Source organism: Lactuca saligna, chromosome 7 (genome assembly GCF_052625555.1).
Source record: "Lactuca saligna cultivar CGN05327 chromosome 7, ASM5262555v1, whole genome shotgun sequence".
NCBI classification, from domain to species: Eukaryota; Viridiplantae; Streptophyta; class Magnoliopsida; order Asterales; family Asteraceae; genus Lactuca; species Lactuca saligna.
The window spans coordinates 29,659,961-29,671,955 of NC_136423.1; the positions used below are offsets into that span (position 1 = coordinate 29,659,961).

The 11,995-nt window shown below is 37.0% G+C and overlaps 1 protein-coding gene across 1 annotated transcript; it reads right to left on the reverse strand.

Annotated features, from left to right (window-relative positions):
- Positions 1 to 9,710: 9,710 nt before the first annotated feature.
- LOC145006784 (zinc finger BED domain-containing protein RICESLEEPER 2-like) lies at positions 9,711 to 11,578 on the reverse strand. The gene is made up of 4 exons (XM_078965837.1): positions 11,350 to 11,578; positions 10,155 to 10,856; positions 9,865 to 10,071; positions 9,711 to 9,766 (listed from the first exon to the last, which is right to left on the reverse strand). The coding sequence occupies exons 1-4, from the start codon at positions 11,576 to 11,578 to the stop codon at positions 9,711 to 9,713; spliced, it is 1,194 nt and encodes a 397-aa protein (XP_078821963.1).
- Positions 11,579 to 11,995: the final 417 nt, after the last annotated feature.

An 11,995-nucleotide genomic window follows, 5' to 3' on the forward strand; every position in this document is an offset into this window, starting at 1 on the left:
ATTGCTAAAATTGTTCCAAGGCCTTACATGAGTTTTTATGGGACTTTTGAGGAGTTTTTGGAGTTTACGGCCCATGAGTCCCCCTCATCGCCGTAAACTCTCCTAGAGAGGGATTCCTTGTGCTTTAAGGCCAAAAACTTGTTTATATGAACTTCTAAAAACTATTCCAAGGCTTTAGGGGTGTTAAAGTGGCTTTCTAACACCTTAAAATGATTTTACACCATGTTTCAAGGAGTTTACGGCCCAAGCACATGCCTTGGCCGTAAACTCATATAAATCCCTCAAAAATTATGTTTAAAGTGTTCCAAGGCTAAAGCAATTATTCTAGAAGTCATATCCATGTCTTGTTGAGGTTTTGGAAGGGTTTAAGGGCTTAAAAACCCTTTAATTATGAGTTTACGGCCTAAACACCATCCTTGGCCGTAAACTCATATACAAGTCTCCAAATTATAGATTAAGGCATTCTAGGTCCATTCCATAAAGTCATTAAGCCATATCTAAGTCCCAAAATTGTTTACGAGGGGTTTAAAGGCATAAAAACCCTCTTATTATGAGTTTACGGCCTAAGCTCCTTCCAGGGCCATAAACTCATATACAAGGTCTTAATTCAAGATTAAATCTCGAATTTGAGGGTCAAAGATGCTATACAATGAGTCTAGGAAGGTACCTTAAAGATTTGAGGCCTTAAAATTGAGTTTTGGACCCTTAAACTTGGATTTAGGAGAGAGGTTAGAGAGAGTAGAGAAAGGAAGAAAAAACTTCAAATGAATGTTTAAACACGTTTATATAGTTCCCAAAACTTGGACACAGTGGAATTCTACCCGATACTGGCATTAAACGGGGTTTTAGGTCGCACCCGATTAAGTTTCCGTCACCCGGCAGGGACGTTTCTAAACTTTTTGAAATAAACATTTTGGGCTAAATTCATGAGTTCCTAAGAGGTTTGGACACTCATTAGCATTAATTAAACATATAAGTTTGATTAACTAAACCCAAAAACGACATCGAAACGTTTCGATATACGGCGAGTTATACAGGTAGAATGGGTTTTCGGCGATGAACAACTTTGGGTTGTTACAATTACCTCTAGAACTTAATAACGTGCACACCGTCTTTCATGTTTCAAATCTTAAAAAAAAATCCATTCTGACGATATGCTCGTCATTGCACTTGATGAAATTTAGGTTAACCTGAGATGGAATTCATCGAAGAGCCTGTCGAAATAATGGATAGAAAGGTCAAACGACTCAAGCAGAGCCAGATTCCCAAAGTTAAGGTACGATGGAACTTCAAGCAATGACCATGTATATGTGTTAATGAGAAGACTAAATGAAGAACAAGTACACTCACTTGTTCTAAAGAAATCCATTGGCAAGGTATAATTTCGAGACACAATTAGGGGGAGACTGTGACAACCCTGAGAAATTTCGTCACTAGTCACCGTTAGGAAATAATATGAAAATAAATGTAATAGAAAACATTGTAATATTTGTTTTTTAAGATAATAAGAAACAAATATACTATTACATTTATATGTTGAAAATCGTCCATTAGGCTCTAAAAATTAGCGATAAAAAGTTATGACATTTTTCGATTTGGTTACCATACTTGGATGATACTTGTTAACGTGATCTCAAGGATATAAGATTCCAAAAAATCTGACTTCGAAAGAGAGAGTTACGGATTTTATAAAAATAGAAATCAACCACATAGTTAAAATTAATTACGTCAAAACGGTACTTAGAGATATGTTGTGTTTTGACTAAAAGTGCAAAAAGGAGTTTCGTAGTACTCCATGATATATAAACTTTAGGAAAAAGCTTGTCGAAAATGGGATGCATATGAGTAACTTCTGATTTTTATAATATCATTTACTCTTACCCCCATTGGGCTTGACAATAAAATTCACAACCGACTAAAATAACAAAAAGGAAAGTTGTAGTACCCATTGAGATCATCACATAGACACAAAGAGGTTCTAGATTGGAGCACACACGAGGAAGTTATTATTTAAAAAAAATCATGACTTGTGCGTCAAGTGTGTGCGTCTGCATGCCACGAACCTCCGCGCACCTGAAAACAGATTCAAACATATTGCGAGTGCGGTGGCTGTATAGGGAGGTGACATTTGGAAATCTCTGTGGAGCCACAATGTTCGAGGGAACACCAAGCACAGGAAACGCCTGACACACACCCCGACATAGAAAGAAGTACCATTCAGTTCTAGAACACCTTCATTCACTTCTCTATTTCTCTCTGGTCGGTGTGCTACCTCGTGGAGTGGTCCCCAGAGTTTCGAGCTCGTCTCTACCCGACATTAACGGTTTCAACCCCAGAGAGAGTCCATAACCCCTACTTTACTATTTTAAATGTTTTTCGGGAGGGGGGGATACATGCTTATCAAATGGTTTTATAAAAATATTTATTTTATAAATGTTAAATCAGTTTATAATAAGCAAGATGCCTTTGGATAGTATAATAGTAGATACAATACCATGTTTTAAGCTACGATCTTATGTCTCGAGGTTATAATGCCCAATAGTCTAGGAGTAGGTGTTGCCTAGATTATACAATGCCTAAATCCCTAGGAAACCTTAGTACCTAGGAGATATGATAAACGAGATTTAGGATATGCATAATACTTAGTTGTTACTCTGCCCAAATATCTTGTTAAAATAACCATAATTAGGGTATATATGTGACAACCCGAAATCTCAATCTATAAGTCATCTCGATCAATGAAAGTCAGACTTGTTTCGGTTATCACTTTATTGTGCTCAGAGTCATTTTATGAGTCTCTAAGCCTAGTACACTTAAGAGTTGGATGTGGAGAAGTGTTAGCTTGGGATTAGAGGAATGCAATCGAACCAGAAAACTCTTCAAAGGGTGTTCACGGACGCAAACTAGGTTCATGGCTGTGAACCCATGTTGGGCCGTGGACCCCTCTCCATATATATATATATATATATATATATATATATATATATATATATATATATATATATATATATATATATATATATATATATATATATATATATATATGTTTCCTTCGTTTTTCCTCATTTCTTCCCTCCTTGGCCGAAAACTCCTCAAGACTCTCCCAAGACTCATCCAACAAAAGCTCTCTTTTCACCCAATGAACATAAGTAATCCTTTTCACTTATTAATCATCTTATTCATGTAAAGAGCTTCATATTCATCCATTGATTCATCACTTTCATCACCATCTTTATGATGTTGAACAGTTCACGACCGTGAACCCTTCATAGGGTTGTGAACCCTTCATAGATGGGCTGTAAACCCTTCAAATGTTCTTGAATGGGCCGTAAACCCTTCATATGTTCATGGGTCATGAACACATCTTGGGTCGTCAACCTTTCATGTGTTCATTGTCTGTGAACACATCTTGGGCCGTGAACCCATGGTGGTTTGGCCGTGAACTCCTTTTTATCCCTCATTATTGGTTCTAACACTTCATGGTAAGTGTTTCCTACATCCTATCGGTGTTTCCTATACTTGTTAGTGGTTTTAGACAATAATTTTAGGCCTATACATGTTAATATGTGCTTAATAGGACCGTTTGGTGCATAGGACTTCACTTAGCATACCAAGCATCCTATTTTTTTCATTCATCCAAGTCATTGACAACTAGGTCAGTTCATACCCCTGTATTTTCCGAACTTTTTAATGTTTTAGGGGGGGGGGATACAAGTAAAAGCACAAGCAATCTTGTGTTTAAAAAATAATTTGGTTTATTATATTTTCCTAACATTAGCACGGATCGAAGGTAGAACTTACTAAACATGATAAACATTATTACTATTAGACTTGAAACTAGTTTTACAAAACATGTTAAGATACAAACGCTACAAGTATAGTTTTCAAACAAGGAAACAAACTTATGAATTTTGAAATAAGAAGTATTATTTTTATAAGGATTCATATTTATAACGAAAAGGGGTTTTCATAGTATTATTCGTGAATTCATTGAGAGAACTACAATGTGAGATACGTCTTCTGGGAAGTCTACCCTTTGTAACCAGATTCTTCTGGAGGGAAAGCGTGAGTTTGTGTATAGATCTATACGATAGTGACAATCCCGCACCCTGACTATTACCTATAATCAATCGAGGCTAACAAACGTCATTCAGTTCATGACGTGCAAAGTATGTCGTAATGTTTATCGTCCATAGTATGGTTATAAGAACTCACAAGGGAAACAAAGAGTCGTTGACGTAATAATGCACCTAACAATCAATCCTCAGGGTTAAGAACTAAGGGATTACTTAGTGTATAGATCAGGGTTATATGAAATTACCGTCTGACATGCAGTGGAATGTGTGACTTCGGCCTCATTCCCTGTTCCTTGTTTGGTTGAGGGCTTAGGACAGAATCACCCAATCAACTGTATGTTCTATCTAGATTTCTATAACCCGTATGTACTAAGTGGTCATAGGAGGGTATTGACAACACTTCTAGTTTACAGAACATACTATATACTACTTGTGGTAGCCAGGGTTTTCAAACAGAACAATGCTTAAACAAGATATGTATGGTAGATACTTGTACTCTTTAGTTTGGAGCAGATATTTCAATAACTTATACTTAGGGAAAAGATAGGATTTTCTAGGATAAACATCAGTACTTTACAAGCAATTAGTTTATTATTCAACTAACGAATATTCATTGTTAATTCTATAATTCCTTAGTTTATGCATCCAGGTTACTTATGAAAAATATTCGGTAGACTGTGGAATGTGTGGTTTCCGCCTCATTCCCTGTTCCTTGTTTGGTTATGGGCTTAGGGCAGATCCAGAAAATTAATTGTTTGTTCGATATTGGTTTATACATAACTAGTATGAGCTAAGTAATTATAGAAGGAATTGGTTTAATCATTCTTTCACTAAGAAAATATTGAATTGTCTTGAGGAACACTATCAATAGCTTTCAAAAGGACCAAAAAAGTTAACTTTGTAAGTACTTAGTGTATACTTCGGGGTTATATACATGAAGATTCGACAACTAGTGGAATGTGTGGCGTCTGCCTCATTCCCTGTTCCTTGTTTGTTTGTCGGCTTGGGGCAGAACCACACAATTAATTGTTTATTCGACTTCGATCGTATATGATTTGTATACACTAAGTACTTGCAGGAGGAACTAGTAAAAATCATTTTACTTAGCATTCATTACATCCGAAAATATAAGGTTTTTTGGAGAAACACAACGCATTTTTCAAAACAGCACAGACCTGTTTTGTAAAACAAACGCTTATGAACTCATCAGCTTAATGCTGATACTCTTTCAAAACCTACTTGTATACTCAGGAAACTAGTAGACAGGTACACACACCGGGTTCAAGAAGATGGAGCATAGTAGCTTCGAGTCTTTACTTATTATTTTACCTTTAAAGTCAGTATTATATGAATCAAATGTAATGTAAAAATTATGCTATTAATACAATGGTTGTTGTTTCTTTGATTACTACTATTCAATTTTTATGATATGGTACATGACGTCCTTCACCCGCGAATGTTTCTGTCGTTCCGGTTTAGGGGTGTGATAGGTTGGTATCTGAGCATTGTTTATAGTGAACTCAATATATCAACCAGTAAAAGATATAAAACTATAAATATATGGGGGCCGAAGTGCTTTGACAAAAAGTATACTTTTAAAAGATAAGTATTTTACGAGAAGTATACGAATAAGCATGCATACTAAGAACAAGTATTACAAGAAGAACAAAACAAAAAAGTATTTGGATGTTGGAAACTACAGTCAAACCTGGGCAATTATGTAGTCATATCTGGAATAAATATAACCTGATCAACTATATTTATTTGAGATGCAACCAACATGTGTTTGGGAGTGATTGTGGTGTTGCGACAAGTCTAAAACTTACCTAACTCTATATACAAATGATCCCTAGAACAAAACATAAAGATAAAATATTATAGGAGTATTTTAGGCACTATAAAAACCTTACATGAAAACTAAAAAACCCTTACTAGAAGTTCTATAGTTGCGAAGTGCATGCTTCCAGGGTTATATATAATTAGGATCTTATAGACTTAGAATTGGTGATTTTCTCTCTACTACCTGTTCCTTGTTTGGTTGTGGTTTTAGAGTAGGATTGCCTATTCGAAGGCCTATTTGATTATGGTTATATACAACTTGCATGCACTTCTTGATTATAGGATGACCCAGTTTGGATTGTTATTAACTTCATAAGGAAGGTTTTACTTAATCTCATAGGATTCTCTAGACATTCCTATTCTCGCACGAACAACCTAGATAGATATAGCCACTCCACTACAATAGCCAACAGGGAAGTTAGGGAGGAATAAAAGAGGATTCATAGAGTGGATTACAAGAAGGAATCATATGAGGAGACAAATATTCCATCAGAAAGTGGCGGAGATCAGTGATAGAACTCAAAGCATGAACTATCAAGAACAGGAAACCGTATGAGAGTCCAGAGACAACAAATCCCCACAGCTAAAATAAAAAAACATAGGAAACGATTCACGAGGCGCGTTAGGTGGTAGAGCACCCTATACATCACACCAATAATTAACTAACTAATACAATCTAGTGAGTTAGGGATTACACTGCTCACACTATGTGCCAGGCTTATCGCCATTATCATATAAGCTAGTAACAGTAAACCAGGTCATAGAACTTCGCTAAGAGGGTAGTCTCTATCAAATTCATAATTCTAATTTTGCATAGACCTCTGTTATGAATTGCTTAAAGAGTAAGAACATGTTACACTCAGAACTAAGATAACTTCGATTCAAATAACACTCGACTTGTAACCACTAAGGACTTACCCTCGTTTTGTCTTTTATACCTTTTAGCAGAAAGATGCCACCAAAGAAGTCGAACAAAAACAAAAACAACACACCACCGCCGCCACCCCCTCAGTATGACCCGATTGTCTTTCATGCGATAGTAACAATCGCAGTGATAGTTGTCATGACTCAAATCTGCGCAAGTGGTACCGGTGGATCAGGTAGTGGTACCAATAGTTGTAACCATGGACACACAAATCAGTGCTCATACAAAGACTTCATGACTTTTGGACCCAAATCCTTTGATGGAAGTGGAGGAGTCATCGCCCTAATGCGATGGTTCAAGAAGACATAATCGATTTTTGAGTTTTGCGCGTGCCCAGAAAGGAGCAAAGTGAATTTTGATGCCTGCACCTTCTTTGACAGAGGTCTTACATAATGGAATAGCCATGTCAAGTCAATGACTCTTCCAGTAGCAAACACAATGGGCTGGGAAAAAATAAAAGAGATGATGCTGGAAGAATGTTGCCTGAGGGGAGAAATACAAAAATTAGAGCAAGAGTTGTGGAACCTTACCATGACAGGCTGAGATATAGTAACATACCCCAATAGATTCAGCGAATTAGCTGCACTATGCCCTGGGATGGTAACCCAAGAGAGTAAGAAGATAGAGAGATATATTTGGGGACTACCTTCTCCAATCCAAGGAAACATGATTGCAGCGAAACCTCTTACGTTTGACAATGTCAAACGTCTGGCTCGGACATTGGTGGACTATCGAATCCGCCAAGGAATAATGGACCGTGTTCTTGAGTCAACCAAGGGAGGTAGTGATAAACAAAAATGCCAGAGCGAGAAGAAGAGACAATCAACACAAGATCCTTTCGAGAGACAACATAGGGGTACGATCTATGTTGCAACGATCCCAGTCACTCCATCACCTGATACTCGTTATGTTCGAACCCTCCCTAAATGTAATAAGTGAAAATTTCATCATATCGAAAGGTGTCGGAAGATGTACTGCAAGAACTGTCTCAGGATGGGACACAACATCCGTTTCTGTAGGGCACTAGCATGACCCATCTCTCAGGTTTGATTTGAGGAAGTGAGTCAGACCTGCTACGAATGTGGCGAAGTGGGACACTACAGGAGAGATTGTTCTTTGGCTAGAAACCATGGTGAATAGGGAAGACTTCTAATGATCAATGCAGGAGAGTCTACCCTGGAAACCCCCGAGAACAGCGGTATGTTTTCCAACTCAAATCATTTCTCAAACTTACATTTTCAAGAAAACCGTTACGAACTAGATCTTGACTATAAAAATTTCTTCCTCATTTAAACAAAACACATAGTCTATATAAAAACTAAATACCTTTTTCTGGTAAGCTATAATGACTTGGTGTAAACATTAGAGCCATATATAATTAAGAACTTATAGACTTAGAGTGCGTGATTCCGCCTTATTTCCTGTTGCTTGTCTGGTTGTGGATTTAGGGCAGAGTCACCCAGTCAACTGTCTTGTCAATCTTAATTATATAGGATTTGTAGGTACCAAGCAATTATAGAGGAACCGGATAGGGATCATAATATCAAGTATCATTCACCAGAACGATTCTCCCGTTAGTGCACACTTAATACAATACAAAACTTTCATAGTAGTAATACCAAGTTCAAAACAAAAAATAATAGAAATGTACACACAGTGCACCAATGCTCTAACAAAACGCTCCTTCCAAAGTAACTTAACTCGAAATCCAACGACATCATCATGCCTAGTCTAACTGAGTGCACGGTATACCAATTCCATGTGTCACCAAGGAGACCCTTCACCTTAAATCGACCGAATAACAAAATTATCGTCACTATTAACGACAAACTAGATGCGAACCTCAGAATTGTCCCTCACTTCAAACCTCCGAAGTACTCATGCGAGGAGTATGATATCCTCCTATAACCTTCCGTAAGTATTCCCGATTGACTTCTTGGAAATACCACTCGTGCAGCAAGTCAAGTTGAAGAACAGAGGCTAGGGACGTATACGGTTAACTTATCAATGTTTAGTATATACGCGCAAGGTGACATATAATTAAGATTCTACAGACTTAGGATGTGTGCTTCCTCCCTATCTACTGTTCCTTGTCTGGTTAAGGACCTGGGTCAGAGCCACCCATCCTACTGCCTTATCAATCCTAATTATATACGACTTGTGTACACAAGACGATGATAGATGAACCAGGTATGAGTCCTATCATGAAATTCAGGACAAAAGCTTTTCAGGACTACGAATGGACATCCTACCAGTTCGATGAAACTAGAGAAGTAAGTCAAACCCACACTCTCCACAAATCAGAACACCAGATCCAACAATGATGATCCGCTGAAGCACCGATCAAGGATCTGAATTAGGGTTGAGCAAAAGAACCGAACCGGCCGGAACCGGCCCGAACCGAACCGGACCGGGGAACCGGCTTCGGCAAAAATGAAGAACCGAACCGGCCCGGTGGTTCCACCGGTTCCGGTTCCGGGTCCGGTTTTTTGAGTATGGAACCGGCTAAATTTTGATGTACCCAACGACTAAATTACTTTGCGTTTTATTGGTTTTTCGGGTCTGATTTTTGCCGGTTTTTCGAGTAATTCCAACGACTAATTTACTTTGCGTTTTATTGGTTTTTTATGAAGAAGTGGATGTTTAAATACTAGTAAATAATCAACATTTTAATAATAAACACTTTAATAAACAATTGAACATTGAAGCAAATTAAACATGGATGTCGTCAAACTTATATTATTAAGTATCCAACATTCAAACATTCAACATTCAAAATACACTTTCGACATTCAAAATATACTTCCAAGTTTCACCAACAAAAAAAAAAAGTCTAATATGTGGATTCCAACATTTCTTTGATATTTTGACTAATTCCCCGATCTCTTCCCCGTTAGCTTCAAGTTGTGTATAGCATCCACAATGTCTATATATAATTCAAAAGAAAAATGTTATTACTTACTAAAATGTAACAAATACTAATAAGAAGTTAAAAATAAGATGTAACAAGTATTAGTGTATTACCGATAGCGAGGTCATCGTCAGCTAACACATCGTGCACTTCGTCGTAGTCATATATAGGCAAGCTACTCTTTCTTAGCCAATCTTGAGTGCATATCAATGCCTCCATAATCACAACGGACAAATTAGTACGGTAGTCGGTAATTACTCGACGACCATTACTGAATGTGGATTCGGATGCTACGGTGGAAATTTGCATCCCCAAAATATCTATTAATAAACAAATTAGTGTATAATACACGACACAAATTTATAAATTAAAAATTTAAATTAGAGTAAAAGAAGGTCGATACCTCTTGCCATTCGAGCAACGATCGGGAACCGCACTGCATTATTTTTCCACCATGTGAGGATATCATATCCTTTGTCAAATCCGATTGGGTCCTCGTTTAAGTATCGTTGCAATTGACTTTCTGAGGAAGTCGAGGGGAAACTTCCCGAAGTCATATAGCTTCCAAAGAATTCGTTTTCGTCATCAAAATTAACAACTTCTTCGGGAGTTTCTTGTTGAGACGATGAGGTCATGTTTGACCTTTCCAAGTATGTCTTGAAAAACTTGTCCAATTTGCATTCAATATCAATAACCTTTGCACGTGCTTTGGATTCTATCTCATCAGCGGACATCTTTTTATCTTTGTTTTTGGCTTTAAGCATTTGGGTAAAAACAACTTTCATAAACTTTGACTTGCATTGAGGATCTAACAATGTCGCAAAGAAGACATAATCACTTATAGTATCATAGTCACCCCAATATTTGTCATATTTATGTTTCATATCCGGTACCATAAACATAAAATCCGAGTTGGTTTCATGTTTCCTAAGATGTTGCTCTATATCTAGGATCTCCCGGGTATACGTATGGAAGATAGGCTTTGTTGAACACGAAACTTTTTCAGTTTTCTTCTTAAACTTCTCAAGGAACTCCATCATCTTTTTAATCATCTCAAAATCTGAATGTGATGGTACCCTTCCCAGAGTATTCTGAAACATTGGATCTACAAAAAAAGAACAACACAATCAAATTACGTTTTATTGTTGTTAGAAAAAAAACAGATTTGACACCCTTCCTTGCGGGGCTTGTAATTCATTCAATTTTTAACCAAATCAAGCGTTTTTATAGTCTAAATTCAACTACTAATCCTAATCTACATGTAGGAAAAAGATTCAGGTCAAAACAATTTAAATTGAATGAATTATCCATATTTGAACAACAAAATCACATGACGTTATATTGCTGTTAGAAAAAAAAATTCAGATTTGACACCCTTCCTTACGGGGCTTGTAACTCATTCAATTTTTAACCAAATCAAGCGTTTTTATAGTCTAAATTCAACTACAAATCCTAATCTACATGTAGGAAAAAGATTCAGGTCCAAACAAGTTAAATTGAATGAGTTATGCACAATTTAATATTTGGACTGATTGCTAAAGAAATAAATATTGCTAATTTTAGTGCTGAAATATATTTGATTAATTGATTTTATTTACCTTGATGGCTATATTCGAGAAATGCGTCTTTCACATCGTACGCTGATCTTAGCAATTCAAAGGTAGAGTTCCACCTTGTTGGAGTTTCACCACACAAAAACCTTTGACTTTCTACAGCCGCATCCTTCATGGCTTGTTTAAACGTCTTGATCCGTTGCGGGGAGGCTCTAATGTATTTCACCGCATCTTGTAGGTTTTTTACATGATAAACTTCATGTTTTAACCCCATTTTCACAACTAGGTTTATGATATGAGCCATACACCTAATGTGAAAATGTTTGCCATTCTCGTAAATACCCGGTAGTTCTTTCACAATGATGTTGATTGCCGCGTCATTTGTCTTGGCATTATCAACGGTCATCGTCATGACATTCTTCATCCCCCACTCGTTTATGCAAATTAGCAACTCTCGGGCCATGTCTTCAGCTTTGTGAGTATCAACCTCTCTAAAGTTGACTACCCTTTTGTGCATGACAAAATCTTCGGTAATGAAGTGGGCCGTGACAACCATATAATTTATCTTTTGCACACGAGGATGTCCACGTGTCGGTTGTCAAGTGGATGGCTGTTTTGGGGTTGCTCAAATGTTTGTACAACTTCTGCCTCTCCATTAAATAGAATGACACAACATCACGAGAAATTTTAT